General features: G+C 57.2%; 1 protein-coding gene across 2 annotated transcripts in view; it reads right to left on the minus strand.

Annotated features, from left to right (window-relative positions):
• Nfatc2 (nuclear factor of activated T cells 2) overlaps positions 1-17068 on the minus strand; it is a 76839-nt gene that overhangs the window by 11483 nt on the left and 48288 nt on the right. For both annotated transcript variants that reach the window (XM_069990008.1, XM_069990009.1), the window contains exons 7-9: positions 16896-16951; positions 16299-16425; positions 14563-15252 (exon numbers count right to left, since the gene is read on the minus strand). In XM_069990008.1, the coding sequence (XP_069846109.1) occupies positions 14563-15252; positions 16299-16425; positions 16896-16951 (873 nt within the window). The remainder of the gene's footprint in view (positions 1-14562; positions 15253-16298; positions 16426-16895; positions 16952-17068) is intronic.

Consider the following 17068-nt stretch of genomic DNA (forward strand, 5'->3'; position numbering starts at 1 on the left):
GCCGTCTGAGAGGCGGAGGTCTGGCCGTGCAAACTACAGAGCGGCCTCGACCACAGATGACCATAAACCCCAGTGGTCAAGGAAGCCCTTCCTCCCGGGGGAGGGACTTAATTCCTTGGGTATCGGCTGGGGGAGGGGAGGCCCTCCGACCTCTAGGTGGAGAAGCAGGTGGACTCCTGGGGGCAGTGGCCAGGCGACCGTCAGCCTGCTTTCATGAGCACTTGCCTCCAAAGACAGTTTTTCACTCTTCCGGCCCAGCCTCACCCTACCAGAAATCCACCTTCTAGATCATTCTTTATCTTTACTCATGTGCCATGTCCTGCTCCCCGTACGGCCCCCCTCACAGGACACCCACAGAGGCACGCCCTTAGACTTCCCGTGCCCCGGGCTGGCACGGTGGCCTCACCACCACCCGCTCCCAATTCCTGCTTGTCTGTGAGGGCGCTGTAGACTTAGGTCCCACCAGATACTTCAGCCACGCCGCTGCCTCTCACCTTCCAGACTCGCCGGCAGAGCCACCGGCGGCCCGGAGACGCCGTCCAGGCTCACACCTGCCCTCAGTGTCTCCTAGTGAGAGCCGCTGGCCCGGCTGGTCCTGGCAGCTCAGCGCGCCACAGTGCCCAGGACAGAGCCTGGACTCCAGGCTCATCCCCGCAGCCCTCTGCCCTGCAGCAGCCCTGGACTGTGTGTGCGGGGCTGCACGCTATCCCTCCCAAAGCCAGAGACAGGGCCTGCCGATGACAAGGAGTCCGGTGTCCATGCAGGTGGGGGTCCCGGTAAGACAGCACTCTTGGAAGAGACCCTAAGTGCTGTCTCATGTGCAGACACAATAAGGAGGTGGCCATCTGTAAGACAGGCAGCATGTCCTCTGCGGACCCTGCCCAGGCCAGCGCCTTGAACTTGGGCTGCCAGCCAGCCTCCAAAACATGAGAAATAACCATGGCTTCTAAGTCCCCAGATCTAGTTCAGGGCATTTTGTTACCCAGCCTAAGCTGACTGCTACAACCCTCCAAAGCACTTTGCTCTGGCATGGCCCTGGTCATCTGCCATCAGGGTGGCTGGGTCACGTGACTTGTCCAGGGTCACTCGGCCAGCCTTCCGCAGCCCATGTCGCCGCCACCTCGCCTTCCTGTGGTCTGACTGCACACCACAACCCGTTCGGTCCCTGCACCCGAGTCTTCCTCTGCTCCTGACTGGACTCTCATGCCTCGGGTTCCTCCCGCCATCTCAGTGCAGTCACTGTGCTCCTGGGAAGGGCAGACAGCGCCGAGCTGCAGACACACACGCAGGGCCTGGGGACGCGGTTGGGATCCCTTTGCGGGACGTTCCTGAGCCTCTGTGAATGGTGAGCTCTGATGCATCCAGCAGCGCCGGGGCCCCAGCGGGCATTCGGTGTCTAACTCACAACCAGCTGAGTCCCCGGGCCTCAGTGCTCTCATCTGTGTGATGGGCTGGATGCAGAGCTAACAGAAAAAAGCAGCCGCAAGTGCCAACCGCCATTTCTGCTCTCATCAGCGCTGCGTGTTGGCCTGAGGTATGGAGGCTGCGTGGTTTAACACACTGAACTGGTTTCACGTCAGCCCGCCCTCTTCCTGCAAACCACTTTCACCTTGGGGGCTGCTTGCGTCCAGGTCAGCCTGCGCTCAGCGCTTCTACCCTGCCCCCTTCCCCGCGAGCCCTGGCTGCCGCCGCTGAGTCACCCCAGGAGCCAGAGGCCCCGGAAGCCCCCGGGCAGCGCTTTCTGAGCAAGGAGCTGGGGCTGACAGGAAAAACGCTTCACCGAGCTTTGTCCCAAACCGTCCCCAGTTCTCGGGATGAGTAAATGTAGCACTTCTATGACTCTAGTTTCGAGTAAGAGGCCAAGGTGCTAACTTGCTGGAGCTAAGTCGCGAGCAGGTGGGGAGGGCGGGTCTGTCTGCAGCTGGGCACCTGCAGTGCCTTCCCCTCCCCCCACAGTGACATGGCGCCCCGGCCCACCTTCCTGGGGCCTAATCCCAGTGTCCTCTTTGTCCATTTCCTGCTCCAAGCCGAACTGGCACCTGTGGACTGGCCAAGCAATGCTGCCGGGAAAGCCTGGCAGCAGGTGGCCAAGTTGAGTGCAGCGCACAGGATCGATCCATGCAGGCCCAGGCTGTCTGGTTAGATCGGAGCACGCCCCATGGGCACGGAGAGGTCCTAACCTTTGGGAAGGGACCGGCACGGCCTGGGTCACAAGGGCCCTGGGCCTTGAAGCAGGTGGCATGTGGACACCAGCCCCTGGTGGCTATGAGAGGCTCACAAAGGCAGGGGCCTCTGCCCCATCCCCCACACCCAGGGCACTGCCAGGCACAGAACAGGTGCTCAGCAAACTCAGCGAGAAGGAATGGCTATGTGAAGGAAGCCTCCTGGTTGGCTGGACTGGACCAGAATCCCCGCATTCAGGCCGGCTTCTCAGGGGCTCCGGGAGCTGAGTGAAACCCTGAAGGAGCGCTGTCAGGCCTGAGCGGACATCAGTGGAGGGCAGAGGCGCTTCCAGACTTCTTGTGCAGTGTGCAACCCCAGGGGAGCACCAGGAAGAGCTGGGGGACGAATGCTGGCAACAGGGAGCTGCGGGCCTCAGAGGCGGCGCCCAGGGGAGCAGCGGTGCGGGCCACGTGGTCAGAGGCTGGGGCGCGGCCCCTGCACTCTGGGTCACATGCGTGCCAGGGCCCACTCCCTCCCCCCCCCCCCCCGCCAGCTCCCTTTCCACAAGGCCCACTGTGAAGGGGGAGATTTGGGCCCCCCACTGATGACCCTCTGTGTCCTGAGCCCACTTTGCAGGCCAGGAGAGAAACTGCCCGTGACGATACCACAGCGGGAAGTGGGAGGCTGAGGCCCAGGAAGAGCAGCTCTCCCGTGGGTCCGTGGCTGAGGCCCTGCGGCCGCCGGCCTGGAGCAGGAGGCAGGGCTGCAGGCTGTGTCATCGCGGTCCACAGGACCGGGACACAGGGAGCCGACTCGGTTCCCACACGTCTGTCATAAAGACAGCCTTGAGCAGGCTTTGGAAGGAAAAAAACCCTGCAGAAACTCCACACTGGCAATGTCCACGGTCCCTAGATGCACTAGAAACACGGCCATCAGAGGCAGCTCCGCCGTCCCGTGCCATCTACAGAGGCTGATGGCTGACTCGGGGAGCGGGCAGCAGAGCAGGCCGGTGCCCCGCCGCCGAGCCCTGCCTGAGTACGCAGGACCTGTCACTGAGTAACAACTACTACTGCTCTAGACACACCAAGTGACCTAGGGAGCCAGACCCAGCGAGGACCGGGAAGAGGCCACAGCGGGCACCAGCCACTGACATCAGGGCAGATCCAGGCTGCAGGGAAGGAAGGATGTCCCAGAGAGGCGCGGGCCTGAACACTTAAAGCCTGGCTCGCTCTCGCCTCCCCACGCTGCTTGCAAGCGCTTCACCCACTCAGGCCGGAAGGGGAGACGTGCAGATCACCGAGCTGTGTGGGGGACAAAGGCCCCCCACGCAGGACGCCCGGTGGCCTGTCCACTCCAGCAGGTCTGGGTGGAGCCCAGAACCTGCATCTCTAACACGCTGTGTGTGACACCCACACTCAGTTCCATGACAGGGGTGGGCTGTGTCCCAGGGAGCAGCTCCCCCACGCACCCGGGGGCGGGGGGTCCCTGCTATGTCCTAGTACCTGACACAAAATCCATCACAGGGTCCGTACTCTGTACTGCACACAGAAAGTGTGGTAAAGGGAGTGGAAGGAGGGGAAAAAAAGGGAAGGGGAGAAGGGGAAGGGAAGCGGGGAAGGAGAGAAGGGGAAGGGAAGCGGGGGAAGGGGAGAAGGGGAAGGGAAGCGGGGGGGGGGGGGGGAAGGGGAGAAGGGGAAGGGAAGGGGGGAGGGGGAGGGGAAGGGAAGCGGGGGGGGGGGGAGGGGGAGGGGAAGGACCCGCTAAGCAGGAAGGCGGCGCTGGGCAGTTCCTTCCGCAGTCAGCTGGCAGGCGCAGCTTCAGGTGTCCGTAGGCATGCGATATGGCTTTTCACACACGCCACCCCCAGTACTAAGAGCAAGGGAGAGGCTCGGAGCCAGGCTTCCTTTAACAGGAGCCGCTCCGTGACATCTTCCCCAGAAGATGTCCCCCTATGGCATGAAGGAGCAGAGGAGGGGGGTGAGACCCCGACTCCTGAGGCTCCCCAGTAAGCAGCCTCTGCCCAGCTCAGTGGCTGCACGTGCACTGGACATCTTCGGTTGTCCTGGCCTGGCTGGGAGGGGTAGGAGATGCCTGAGCCGCACCTGAATTCCCTGTGGCACACAGGGCGGTCCCCAAGCCCAGAGCCATCTAATCGCCAATGTCACATGCCAAGCCAGAGCACTCGTCTCAGGCCAAAGGATATGAAGAAAGGTTTTAGAATGCCAAGATTGAGCCTAACGAGTAGCGTTGCCCTGGATTAGGGACACTGAAGTCCTCTTTCCTCGTTCTGCCTTCGTTTTCTTCTTAGTACTCACTGCTGCTGACGTGACGAGGTGGGTTCGTCTACCATTTGTGCTCCCGGCTACATCTTTTGGCCACAAAATGGTACTTAGTACACAGGAAGCCTTCAATCAATACTTGAGCACTGGATGAAGAAATGCTTGAAAACATGAGAGGCTACGAAGCGCAGAGACGCTGGTCCACTCTTTCTGACTACTGTGCTGACTGGTGATCACTGTGCATAGGACAGGGTGATGCAAATATTAAACAACTACATTTCCCATCAACTCCTGAGACTCAGCGTGGACAGATGACAATGCTCTAGCCAATGAGGTATTAGCCAAGGGAATTATGGGTTATGCCATTAGAAGAGGGAGTACAACTCCTCCTCCCACCCTCTTCTTCCATCTGGGAACCATTTGGGATAATGTAGCCAAAGATGTCACCCTAAGGATGGTACTTAGGTAAGACAGATGAGCCTGGGTTCCTGGCCCCATGGTGCCAGCTACCAGTCAGGAACTGTGGGTGCCTGTCCTGTTCTATGGGAGGAGAACCATCTGTCTTGTCTTCTTTGGGTGTCAGTTTCTGGGGCCTGGAACCCAAGTCGGCACATAACCTTCCCGAGCTGCCAACTCGAGCTGCTGTGAGGTCACACCTAACGGATGCCAGCAGGCCCAAGGACCGGAAGGGCTCTGCCAGCCAGCACGCGAGATCTCCCTGCACACACGAGAGGAGGGCGGGGTCCCCCGGGTCCTGCCCCATGCCAGCCCACTGCTGAGCCAGAGGAAGAAAGGAGAGGAAGCCATTACTCACAGCCATCAAGTGATAAGGACAAAGGCACTGCTCAAAAAAGCGCATTTGATTCTTAAGGCATCACTTACGCTTACGGCCATGCTATCAAAAAAACCCCTAAGTCCCACAAACAACCCAAACTGACCACCACAGGGGATGTTAATGAACCAACTCATTATTTTTAAAAATGGCAAATAAAAGGGAAGAATTGGGCATTCATGCCGCTCTCCCTATATGAATCCTGCCATTGTGGGTACAGGGAGGGCTCCCTTGTACTGAAGTTTCCCAGCTCACGGAGGAAGCAGGATGAGCAGTCAGTGCACCCATAAATCACTGGGGTCCTTATTGTCACAAAGAGAGACCACTGATGGCACGTACCTCCTGACAGGGGCATGGCCCCCTACGAAGCCATCAGCTGCACCTGAATCAGTTACACCTTCCCAGCTGACCACCATCAAACAGGACTCAGAGGAGAGAGGACCGACCGGTGACAGCTCATGGTGGGGGCATAAGCAGCAAAAACCAGGCTCAGAGACATCGCTCAGGAGCAATGATCAAGTTCCTTTCAACAAGCAAATGATTAAGTACTGCTAGTGATAATAACAACAACAGAGGTTTGCTATGGGCTGAGGTGGCTCACGGCTATAATTCTACGATTTGGGAGGTAGAAATCTGGAGCATCATGCTTCGAAGGCCAACCCAGGCAAGAAGTTCACGAGAAGACTTCACCTCAACCAGTTAGGACCTTGGTGTGTAGTGTGACCCTTTCATCCCAGCAGTATGGGCAGCGCAGATGGGAGGGTCAGGTCTATGTGGGATGGCATACAGTCAGCACGAGGCGCTCACTGGATGGGGGAGGATGGGGGAGGATGGGGATGGGGACTGAGGTATAGCTCAAATAGCAGAGCACCTGCCACACAAGGGCAAGGCTTTGCGTTCAAACCCTTTTACTATTTAACCTAGACGGGGAACCTGAGCGGACTGAGACCCCGAGCAGCCACCCGTCTGGGCAGAATCCTCACGCTTCTTCGCGACATCACAAAGCCAAGCGCAGAAACTCCCCGGACTCGTGAGGCGTGGAAACATGCCTGTGGGCGGTTTCGGGACCTCAGGTGCCTGCTTTCTTTGGGAGACTCACTTAGAGTCGTGAATGGATACGGTGCTTAGGAACTGCTCCCAGCTGGTCCCATGTTGGGGGTGGGGAGAAGTGGAGATAAATCAGACCTCCACCAGCCCATGCTAGTTGATGTTAAGGGCTGGGGTACACTGTGTCCCTATAGGCTTCCAGAGATTCTGTATTCTCTGTCTGCTCCCCACCCCCCAGTCTTTACATTGTTAGCATCGGGGGTTTCATCAGACATGTCCATCCATGCACACGATGTACCTTGATCGGTCTCTCCCTCGGCCCCTCCCCCTTCCCAGACCTCCCTCAGCAAGCGGCGCTGTTCCATCTTCATACGTACATCAAGCACTGGACCACGCCTGCCTCCTACACCCTCGCAGGACCTGTTTTGCATCCCTGTCACTCATCTGTTTCAGCATGTGCTAACTGTCCTCTGGGGCTTCCCTGTGGTATTTCACACAGGAATCTACAGCACCTCAGTCACACTTGGGCCCTGGCTGCTGACTCATGATCCCATCCCCTTTCCCCTGTTATTCAACAGCTTCAGTGAGTTTCATTTTGCTATCTCCTTTTACAGATGGGATGTTTTCAGTAAAGTTGGCGGAATCTTACTCCAATTTAAAACCCTCCGCTGGGGCTGGGAAGGTGGCTCGGTGGTAGAGTGCTTGCCTTGCATGCATGAGGCCCTGGGTTCGATTCCTCAGCACCACATAAGCACAAAGAAAAAAGCCAGAAGTGGCGCTGTGGCTCAAGTGGTAAAGCACTATCCTTGAGCTTAAGAGCTGAGGGACAGTGCCCAGGCCCAGAGTTCAGGCTCCACCACTGGACCACAAAAAAAAAACAAAACAAAACAAAAAAAACCCTCCACAGCCACGAGGGGCAGAGGAAGGCAGGCAGGAAGAGCGAACGTTTGGGCAGCCCGACCCATTCCCTAACAGGAACTTCACCCAGGCCAGCCAAGCCCAAGGGGAACAGGACAGCTAAGTGATAACACACCCAGAAGCGCACACGTATAACCCCAGCCACTAGGGAGACTGAGATCTAAGCACATGGTTCAAAGCCAGCCTGGGCAGAAAAGTCTATGTGACTCGTCTCCAATTAACTACCTAAAAGCCAAAAGTGGAGTTGTGGCTCAAGGGGTAGAGCACTAGCCTTGAGCAATGAGTTCAAGCCTGGCACTGGCACACGCGAACAAAAACCGACTGATGAGCTACCATCTCAGGGCAAGAGGGCCAGTGGTCTACGGGGCCACGTGTTCTCTGTCCAGAGGAAGGGGTCTCTACTCTGGGTCTGCCTTGGCTGTGACTCCAGATCGCTGCAGAATGTGGGGCCCAAGGTGCCAGGCACTTGTTTTGTTGGTGGTGGTGGTGGTAGTGGTCGTGGGGCTTGGATTCTGGGCCTGGGCGCTGTCCCTCAGCTTTTCAGCTCAAGGTGCGCACTCTACCACTTAAGCCACAGCACCACTTCTGGTTTTCTGAGTGGTTTATTGGAGATAAGAGTTTCGCAGACTTTCCTGCCAGGGCTGTCTTTGAACTGCGATCCTCAGATCTCAGCCTCCTGAGTAGCTAGGATTACAGGTGTGAGCCACTGATGCCCAGCTACGTTTGGATTTTCTAAGGAGAGCGAGCAATCTGTGTGTTTACATGCAATCCCCTGATGCTTCAAACGTTGGCATCTAAATGAAAGAATAATGATATACAAACCAATGTGCGTGGGCCAAGCAGCCCCCAGAGCACTAGCTGGCTGCCCTTCCCCAAGCTGTCCATCCGGAAGAGAATGGGAAGGTGCTTTCATTCATTTCCCATTCTTTTTTAGGCATCCAACAAAGCTGAGAACTCAAAGGATACCATGAACTTCCAGAAATCCACAGAACTGCTACGCCCTCCACGGCCTAGGCTTAGGCGTAAGCCGCAGGGCATCGCTTTGTCTGGAGCTTGGGGGAGTGATGGCACGAGCCTCCCTGCTGCCCTCTCCCGCTGCACGGCCCTTCACTGCTCTGTGCAATGCCCGGCCCTGCGGCCATGACACCCAGCCCCCCCCCCACACACACACACTGTGGAAGAGCCAGGGAGGCCTGCGCTCTAACGGCCCAGCGGAGATGCGGCTTCATAGCAGTTTAAAAGGAGGACAGAGATGCCATCCCCAGACGTGCCAAGTGGCAGGATTCATGGCTGAGGAGCAGAAGAGGCACCCCACCCCTAAGGCACCGTCCCCACAGGCTGTGGCCGATCCAATGGGCAAAACAGGCCCGGCCCTCTCTTTACAGTCGCCCCTTGACCAGACCCCATGTCAGTAAAAAACTAAAGAGGTGTCAGAAATGCAGCGGGGAAGGCCCAGATGCCTGGCTTCATCGTTTCTCCAGACTAGAGCGTCTCTTTTATTCTCTGCAAGGGTAAAAAGCCAACAAAAACGGGTGTTAAAAAAGTTGGAGAGTCCAGAATTAAAGTGGAAGGCAAGAAATCTCCAAATGCACACGCATCGCAGAGCCTCTTTACAAGGAAGAGGGGGTTCGCTTTGTTGAATGGGGTATTTCTCTGTTACATACAAGGGCCTGTGTCTGCATCTGCCTTTCAGGACACAAAGACACAGAGCCACCCCAGAATAAAATGGGGGCAAAACTGGCTCTAGGAAGGGGGCAAGCAAATACAATCTTGGGTACTGCTTATTATGTGTTAATAGCCAGTACCTATTAATACCTATCATCTATCACTCATGCTGTGCAAGGCCAGGTGTGCAATATATTTGTGGTGCTGGCTTCTCCTTGGGGAAGGGGTGTGTCAATAATGACAATGAGAAAGGGTTGAAAAACAATGTTCTAGAAAGCCAGCGAGCCAGGGTCTCGGGGCAGAGCAGGAGTGAGAGGCAACCTCTGTCTGGCTGTCTTTCTGTGTTGTTCCCCACGGACGCCGTGCACGGGCGTTAAAGGAACACAATCTTGTGCGTGTGATTTAACCAGGTGTTGGACACTCCTGGCGCTGGGCACGCCTCCAGACCTGACGCCCAGCATGGTCCTCCTGACACCCCGGCCTCTGGGGACTCCGCCAGGCCCCACCTGGTCAGCTTCTCACCAGAACACCCGCCTCCGCCCCGCCAGTGCCCGGAGGCCTGGCCAGTGCCCACAGGGCAGGCGGTGCGCGCTCACCACACAGCACCCGCTTTGCCGCAGGCTTGCCGTGGGCACCGCGCGGCGCAGGGGAAGATCGCTGAGCCTCGAAAGGAAGCGCGGCTAGCACGGGCCACGCCTCCACCCGCCCTTCCTTCTGCTTCCTCCCCTGCAGGGTGCCAGTGTCCACGCCTGTCCACTCGCACGCGTGCACACATGCGCACACACACATGCCCGGGCACACCCAGCCCCTGGGAACAGAGCTTCCTCAGTTAACACCCTCAGCCCCCTTCCCACAGGCTCTACTGTCTGTCAGGCCCCAGCCCTGGCCCCCTCCCTGCCCCCCCCAGGGCCCCCACTGCAGGGGCTCCAGGGCAGTGGGCATCCTCCCCCCTCCTCTCTCTGCAGACAAATGTCCCCAGGAGGCCAGAGCCCGGCACACCCTGTGCCCTGCCCACCTATCTGTGCACAAGGCAGACGGGCCTTGCAGGCGAGCTCACCCCACCACCACGCCGGCCCGAGCTTTCTTTCCTCCTACACAACCAGCATCTCCAAATGTGTCCTCTAAGGACTCCAGGCAGGTGACAGCTCATTCACTGAAGCCTGCCCTGTGCTGAGCTCTTCCTGCGGGGACGGCTGGCTTGAAGGAGCTGTATTCTCAGCAGAGCCGAGGACATTTCCCCAGATGGGGAAATGGAGGCACAAGGAGGCCACCACCTGCCCACGGTCACACAGTTGGCTGGCACTCACAACTAGCATCTGAGTGGATGGGCACAGTGGCATGAGCCTATAATCCCAGCCACTGTGGAGACAGAGGTCATAAGGACTATAGTTCAAGGCCAGCCCAAGTGGAAAGTTGGGTGCCGTTGTGCTGACCTGCAATTCCAGCTACTGGAAAGGATGGAGGTAGGAGGACTGAGATCTGAAGCCTGATGGGCAAAAGTGAGCATAAGACCTGACCCCCCAAAAGTAATGACAGCCAATGAGGCTGGAGGCGTGGCTCAAACTGTAGAATACCTACCTAGCAAGGGTGAGGCCCTGAGTTCAAACCCCCAGTACTGCCAAAACATCCAACTAAACAACCAAACAAAACACAGTTCAAAAGCTGGCTTGGTTTGTGCAGAGTAAATAGTGAGAGTAAGGAAGGAGAAAGGAATGAGAGAACAGGGCCGGGTCACTGCGCAGAGCCTTTATACGCCTGGCCCAGCTGCCAGGCAGCCCCGCCCTGGGGCTGCACCCACCAGGAGGTGGGCAGCCCACTCTTCCCCAGGTGCCAAGCGGTTCTGCCAAGGGCAGGGAGAAAGCTGCCTGGCACGTGCGGGCCGTGGGGCCCGCCTCTGCTGGAGGTGATCCGTCACGCAGGGCCCCTCCCCCAGAGGCAGCTGGGGGGGACACACAGCTGTCCTCCTCCGGGCTTTTCCCCATCTGCTTTCCCTGTGGACTATTCTTGTCAAACCAAACAAGGTCAAAGTGCACGAGCGGTAAAAACAAAGGTAGTCCTGGAGGGTTCTCATGATGATTATGCATTGTGGCCGACCACACGCCCACTGCTGGCAAGTCTAGCTTCTCTATGCCTGTTCACAGTGCGTGAGCGCTAACTTTTCGTGGGAGAGAAAACAGAGGCTCCCATAAAGCCCAACTTAGAAATTAGGCCTGGGAGGAAATTAGCACTAACTAGTGATAAAATAGACCCATTGTAACAATACACTGTAATAAATGTTGGGGAAAATCCATGAACTGTTTCTAGACATTTCCACTTGATTCTGGACTGAGGTTAAAATCTCCCCCCACACCCCGCCCAAAAAAAGAAACCCCACATGTAAGGCTGCAAACCTCTGCTGCTCTAAAGATGCCAGATTAAGCCGGACACCAGTGGCTTACGTCTATAATCCTAGCTACTCAGGAGGCTGAAATCTGAGGATCACAGTTCAAAGCCAGCCCTGGCAGGAAAGTCCGTGAGACTCTTATCTCCAATAAACCATTAGAAAACCGCCAATAAACCATTAGAAAACCGTTCAAGCGGTAGAGCGCTAGCCTGGGGATGAAGAGCGCTAGCCTGGAGATGAAGAGCGCAGGGACAGCGCCCAGGCCCAGAGTTCAAGCCCCACAACTGACCAAAAAAAAAAAAAGATGCCAGATTAACTTGGGTCTCCTTCCAACCGGCCTCCCTACTGTCCTGCATCGGCAGACACCAGAGCCATCCTCACACGGACAATCCAGCGGCACCTCACTACAGACCATATGACTCCACCACCTCCCCTTCCCTCCCCCACACATGGTCCCCTCAGCCTCTGGAGGCCGGCTCTTTCCATCCTCTGGGTCTGCACAGGGAACCCCCCCCCAGCCATGAGAGCACCCCTGAACATCGACCTCTTACGAAAAGCATCACCCTACAAGAGCAAGGGCCTCGCCTGCCCTGCTCACCAGGCACTCCCCGAGTCCCGGGCCACATGTGCCACAGGCAGCCAGCGCACACTAATGGGGCTGGGGGGGGGGGAGCTGAAGGGTGGTGGACAGAGGAGGAAGGGAGGGAGGGAGGGAGGGAGGGAGGGAGGGAGGGAGGGAGGGAGGGAGGGAGGGAGGGAGAAGGTTTTGCACAAGATCCGCTATTGCTTGGAGATGTGGTGCAGCCTGGCCCGCACCTGGGGCTGTAGGACAGGGACGTCATAGAAGGGGGAGGGGAGACATCACAGAAGGGGGAGGGTGCCTACACAAGGGGGAGGGGAGACATCACGGAAGGGAGACGGGGCATGGGAGCAGGCAGAAAAGGCCCGCAGTGCATGCCCCCAGCACGGGCGCCTCTGCACAGCTCAGAGAAAAGGACAGGAGCCTCGCAGCCAAAAGACACCTCAGGAAACCCCAAGGGGGCTGCTTCCCGTCTAGCACCAGCGAACCTGGCTACAGACCGGGCTGTGGCACACACTGGTGACCTCCGTGGGTCTAACTGGCTCCTCCGTGTAGAATGAGCGCTGGGGTGCGGGTGGAAGGGCTCATATTTCTCACTCTGGACCCCAAGCCAATACCATCTCCTGCCTGGCTTGGTCCTCACTTATTCACACAGGGAGTCCGGGTACACCCCTGCCCTGGGACCCATGGCCACCCAGTATCAGCACTAGATAACTGCTCAAAGCTGAGAAACCCTTGGAAAAGAAGCAACAAGACGTGGCTGTTCTGGGCATCCGTCCATCATGCCAGGACGAAGGGCGCGCAGGCCCAACTCCGCCGGAGCTGGAGAACTTAGGCCCCACCCACCAACGACTCATGCAGAAACACTCTCAGCTTTGTCTGCCCCGCACAGCACGCAGAAGCAGGAACCCACTGCACGTGGCCCCGAGGTCTTTGCTGCATCATCAGTGGGTATTCTTGGTTGAGGTTTACAGAGAAATGGGCATAGAAAGTACTAGAAGTCATAGCATCTCAAGAAAATCTGTATCAAGACTTCATATAAAATACAAGCCAACAGCACAGGGGATGTTTCCTGACACTGAAATGTGTACTATGTAGCACCTGCAAGTCTTAAGAAGCACCTAACTGTTGTGAAGACCCTTGGCTGGGCTCCTGATAGCACATTCCCCTGAAGAATGGACTTCACGGGGTAGAAAGGAAGCATCCCTAAGCAGAAACTTAAAAAGGTTCCCAAATCCTAAACCTTTCAGAGGTTCCAAAGGTTTCAGGATGTTGGCCAGGTAGGGGTGCCTTGGGCCTGTAACCCCAGGGAGTGGGGAAGCCAAGGTTGGGAAGAATGTCCATGGTTCAAGGCCAGCTTGGGCACAAGAATTCACAAGAGACCCCTTCTCAAACAACAACTGGACATGGTGGCACATGCCTGTCATCCTAGCTCTATAGTAGGCTGGCCCCTGGAGGATAGTGGTCTGAGGTCAGCTTTAGCAAAGCTTGAGAGACCCAATCTCAAGAAGACTCTCAGAGACCCAAGCTGGGAGTGGTGATTGCCTGAACCTTCAGCTAAAGTGGGAAGTGGAAAATAGGTGGCTAGTGGTACAGGTGTAAACCCAGACAGGAAGTGAGACCCTATCTCAAAGATAATAACCAACAAAAGAGGGACGGAAGTGTGGCTCAGTGGTAGAGCACCTGCCTAGCATGCATGAAGCCCTGAGTTCAAACCCCCGTGATGCCAAAAAAAATTATTTTTAAGTTTCAGACTTTGGATTTCATATTTGGGGATGAAGCATACTCAACTGGAAAAGTCTTATGTAAAAATGCCAAACTCTAAGAGCACCCTGGTCCCAGGCATTTTTTAACAAGGGATGCTCACCTGTGAGCCAGATAATACGTATTGCCCAAGACAGAGTGGGAGCCCACCATTCAGGGATTCCTTCCTAGTTCTGTTTTGGTTTTGAGAATTTCTACTTATTTTTTACTTTCTAAAGGGATGTCACTGTCACCTTGCTGCAAGGGCTCAGGTGAGCTGGACCGTGTCACCGGCCTCTCCCCAAGATATGAACCCATGCCAGATCTCGGCTGCTCTGACAAGATGTGTCTCTAGTCAGGGCCTCTGCCAACAAGCTGGGGCACCTCCTGATGCACACAAAGCCTTCTTGCATCTTCTCCTTGGCCTGGCCACCCCATCAGCTGGCTCACCACGGCGGAAACCCGAGGCTGCCTCCTATCAATGTACCCTGTGTTTTGGCAGCCCATGGCACAGGCAGCCCACAGCGTGCCCCAGCCCCCATTCATGCTGCTCTCATAGAGTGGCTTTCAACAGCCGCTCTCCTTCCCCCCGTCTCCCCCTACCCCTGCACAAAAGAGAGCTACACAGTGGGAAATAATTTTCTCTACAGCCACAAAAGAGATTGGCTTTCCTTCCTTTCTGCTTTCCTGTCCTCAATCTAAATTTGGCCGTTGGAAAGAAAGTGGAAGCAATTAAACAGACTCGGTTCGTGACCCTGGGGACACCCTGCGGCCATAACTGCCCTGGCATGAGTAGAGAGGAGACACCTAAAACTGTGACCTCCCCCCCCAACTCCTGCAGGGAGACGATGCTCTGAGCAGATGACAGGTCACCCTACCTGAGGCCCTCAAATGAAAACAGGGGCATCGAGGCTGAAAAGGTGGACTTGGGGGGAAGGCGGGGACGTCTTACCGTCATCCAAGTAGGTTTGGTCCAAGTTCTGCTCCTGTTTGATCGTCACTCCGGTGGGCAATACTTCCTTTTGGTCACTGGCCGGGGGTCCGTTTTTGGGGGCCCTTTGGCTGGGGGCACTCTGCTGCTGGATGACCGTGGGGTAGGAGCCGGGGCTCAGCCGCTGGCCCTGGCCGCCGGGGGGCGGGCCGGGCCTGGCGGGGCCCGGGGCGAAGTTCTCGCAGTACATGATGTGCTGGAACTCCTGGTGGGCCCCGCAGCGCAGCGGCTGGCTGGTGGGCGAATAGTGGATGACGGGCGAGGCCTGCGGGCCGGCGGGGCCCGGGGGCGGCAGGGCCGAGCCCTGGCCCTGGGCGCCCGCGTGCACCAGCACCGAGCGGTGGGCGTCGGCCAGGGCCAGGGGCGACGCCATCAGGGCCGGCTGCTGGCAGCCCAGCAGGCTGGGGCTCAGGCTCCTGCTCCTCTGGTAGAGCACGGCCGCGGGGCTCTGCTGCTGGTAGCGGGCATCGGGGGACGACAGCCCCGAGCGGAACTGCTGGCAGGGAGCCATGGTGGCCACCAGGCAGGACGGGGACTCGGCCAGCATCGGGTGCTGTGGGTAATAGGGCTGGCTCCCCAGGCCTCCGTGGGCCGGGCTGCAGATCAGGGAGGGGTCGTACTCGTCCGTGGGCTCCGTCTTGATGGCCGGGACTGCGGGGAGAGAAGAGCCCCTGGCTGCATGACCCCGCCAAAGTTGCGCATGAGCAAGGAGATGAGCAGCGCATGCGCAAGGACAAGAAACCCCCGCGGCTGTCCCGGCGTCATCGAAGCTGCGCATGCGCAAAGAGAGAAGCGCACGCAGCTGCCCCGGCTTCGTCGAAGCTGAACATGGGCAAAGAGGTGAGTGCACGTGGCTGCCCCAAACTCACAGAAGTTGCGTGTGTGCAAGGAGAGGTGAGCATGCAAGCTGCACCAGTCTCACCAAAGATACCATTCTATGTGCCAGGAGAGAAGAGCACAAGGCCGCCCCACGCTCACAGCAACTGCGCATGCGCAAGGAGAGAAGCGCGCTGGCCGCCCCACTCACAGCAACTGCGCATGCGCATGGAGGATAAAGGACAGGGCAACAGGTGAGGACCCCCTGCCTCAGGGGTCCCCAAGGCTGAGAGCATTGTCTGGCCCTGCGCTGCAGGCTCCCTTGTATAGTTAATTCTGACAACGACTACCAGTACTGGGAAGGCAGCTGGTTAGTCTGCCTGAGCTCACATCCAACAGCCGGCTTCCAGTCCCGGTCCCTGCTGGCTCTCCTTCCTCCAACACTGTCCCTGCCATCACCTCCCTGGATGGCAGCTCCCCATCAGGGCTGAGTCCTCTGTCCCCAAACAGCAGTGGGGCACTCAAGGAGTCCTCAGGTATTGTCTAGACACAGGACTGGCCAGCCAGCAATCGCTGCCCGCTTCCTAGGCGAACCTAGGATCCTGCAGGTTTGAGGGCATGCTCACCTTTGACCCTGCAATCTAATGCAGGACCTGAACCCTCTGCTTACCATCTTTCTCTGTCTACAGACAAGACAGTAAGAGCCAGCCTGACACCAGCTGCCATGCTCTGGGAGGAGGGCTGTACATGCATCTGATTTCTATTACTCTTCGCAGGCGCCGCAGGCAGACAGGGAGCCCAGGCTCAGAACAGCCGTGCACGCTGCCTGAGAAGCCTCACACCCCAGGGGGAAGCCGCACACCCCGGGGGGAAGGCCTCACCTGGGTGGTAGGTGAAGTGCTGGGGCTGACTCCGTTTTCTTTTCCCGTTGATGACGTGGAAGTTGACCTTTACAGGGATGCGGATGTGCTTGCTCCGGTACTCAGGGATCTCCACAAAAAGCATGTTCTAGAAGGAAGCAGTTATCATGAGCTTGACTCTATTCCTACCTAGACCTAAGCACACTCAGCCAGCCCACATGACAGCAGGGAGAGCCTTATAATACAGGCAGAGTTTTGGTTAAAGGGGGTTTCAGTCTCTATCTCTCTGGCAAAGAAAAGGTGTTAAGATGGCACAGCTGCAAAGCAGCGGTCTGCTGCATGGCATATGTTCCAGGGAGGGCAGCAACAAGAGACACTCAGGAAGGGGGGGAGAATGGGAGAAGTAGGAGGAGGGGGAGAAAGGGGGAGAAGGAGGGAGGAAGGAAGGAAAGGAAGGGAAGGTGGGGAAGAATGGGAGAAATAGAAGGGGAGAAAGGGGGAAAAGAGGAAGGAAGAAAGAAAGAAAAGGAAGGAAGGAAGAAAAGTAAGGGAGGGAGGGAGGGAGGGGAGGGGAGGGCAGGCACTTGTGATCACTGAGCTGTCTCCATCTGGGCTTACAGGCTGGCTCTTATCTTTGTCCACCGTAGCCTCCATCTCCCAAATTTGCTGCCCATCTGGAAAACAAGCAAAAAAAAAGACTCTTACAAACTTTATCTACTATATTATTTCAATAAGATGCGTGTGTGCGCGCGCACACACTATGGGTACCTGTATATGTATTCAAATATTCC

Source organism: Dipodomys merriami, unplaced genomic scaffold (genome assembly GCF_024711535.1).
Source record: "Dipodomys merriami isolate MVZ:Mamm:240054 unplaced genomic scaffold, mDipMer1.0.p SCAF_39, whole genome shotgun sequence".
Classification (NCBI taxonomy): Eukaryota; Metazoa; Chordata; class Mammalia; order Rodentia; family Heteromyidae; genus Dipodomys; species Dipodomys merriami.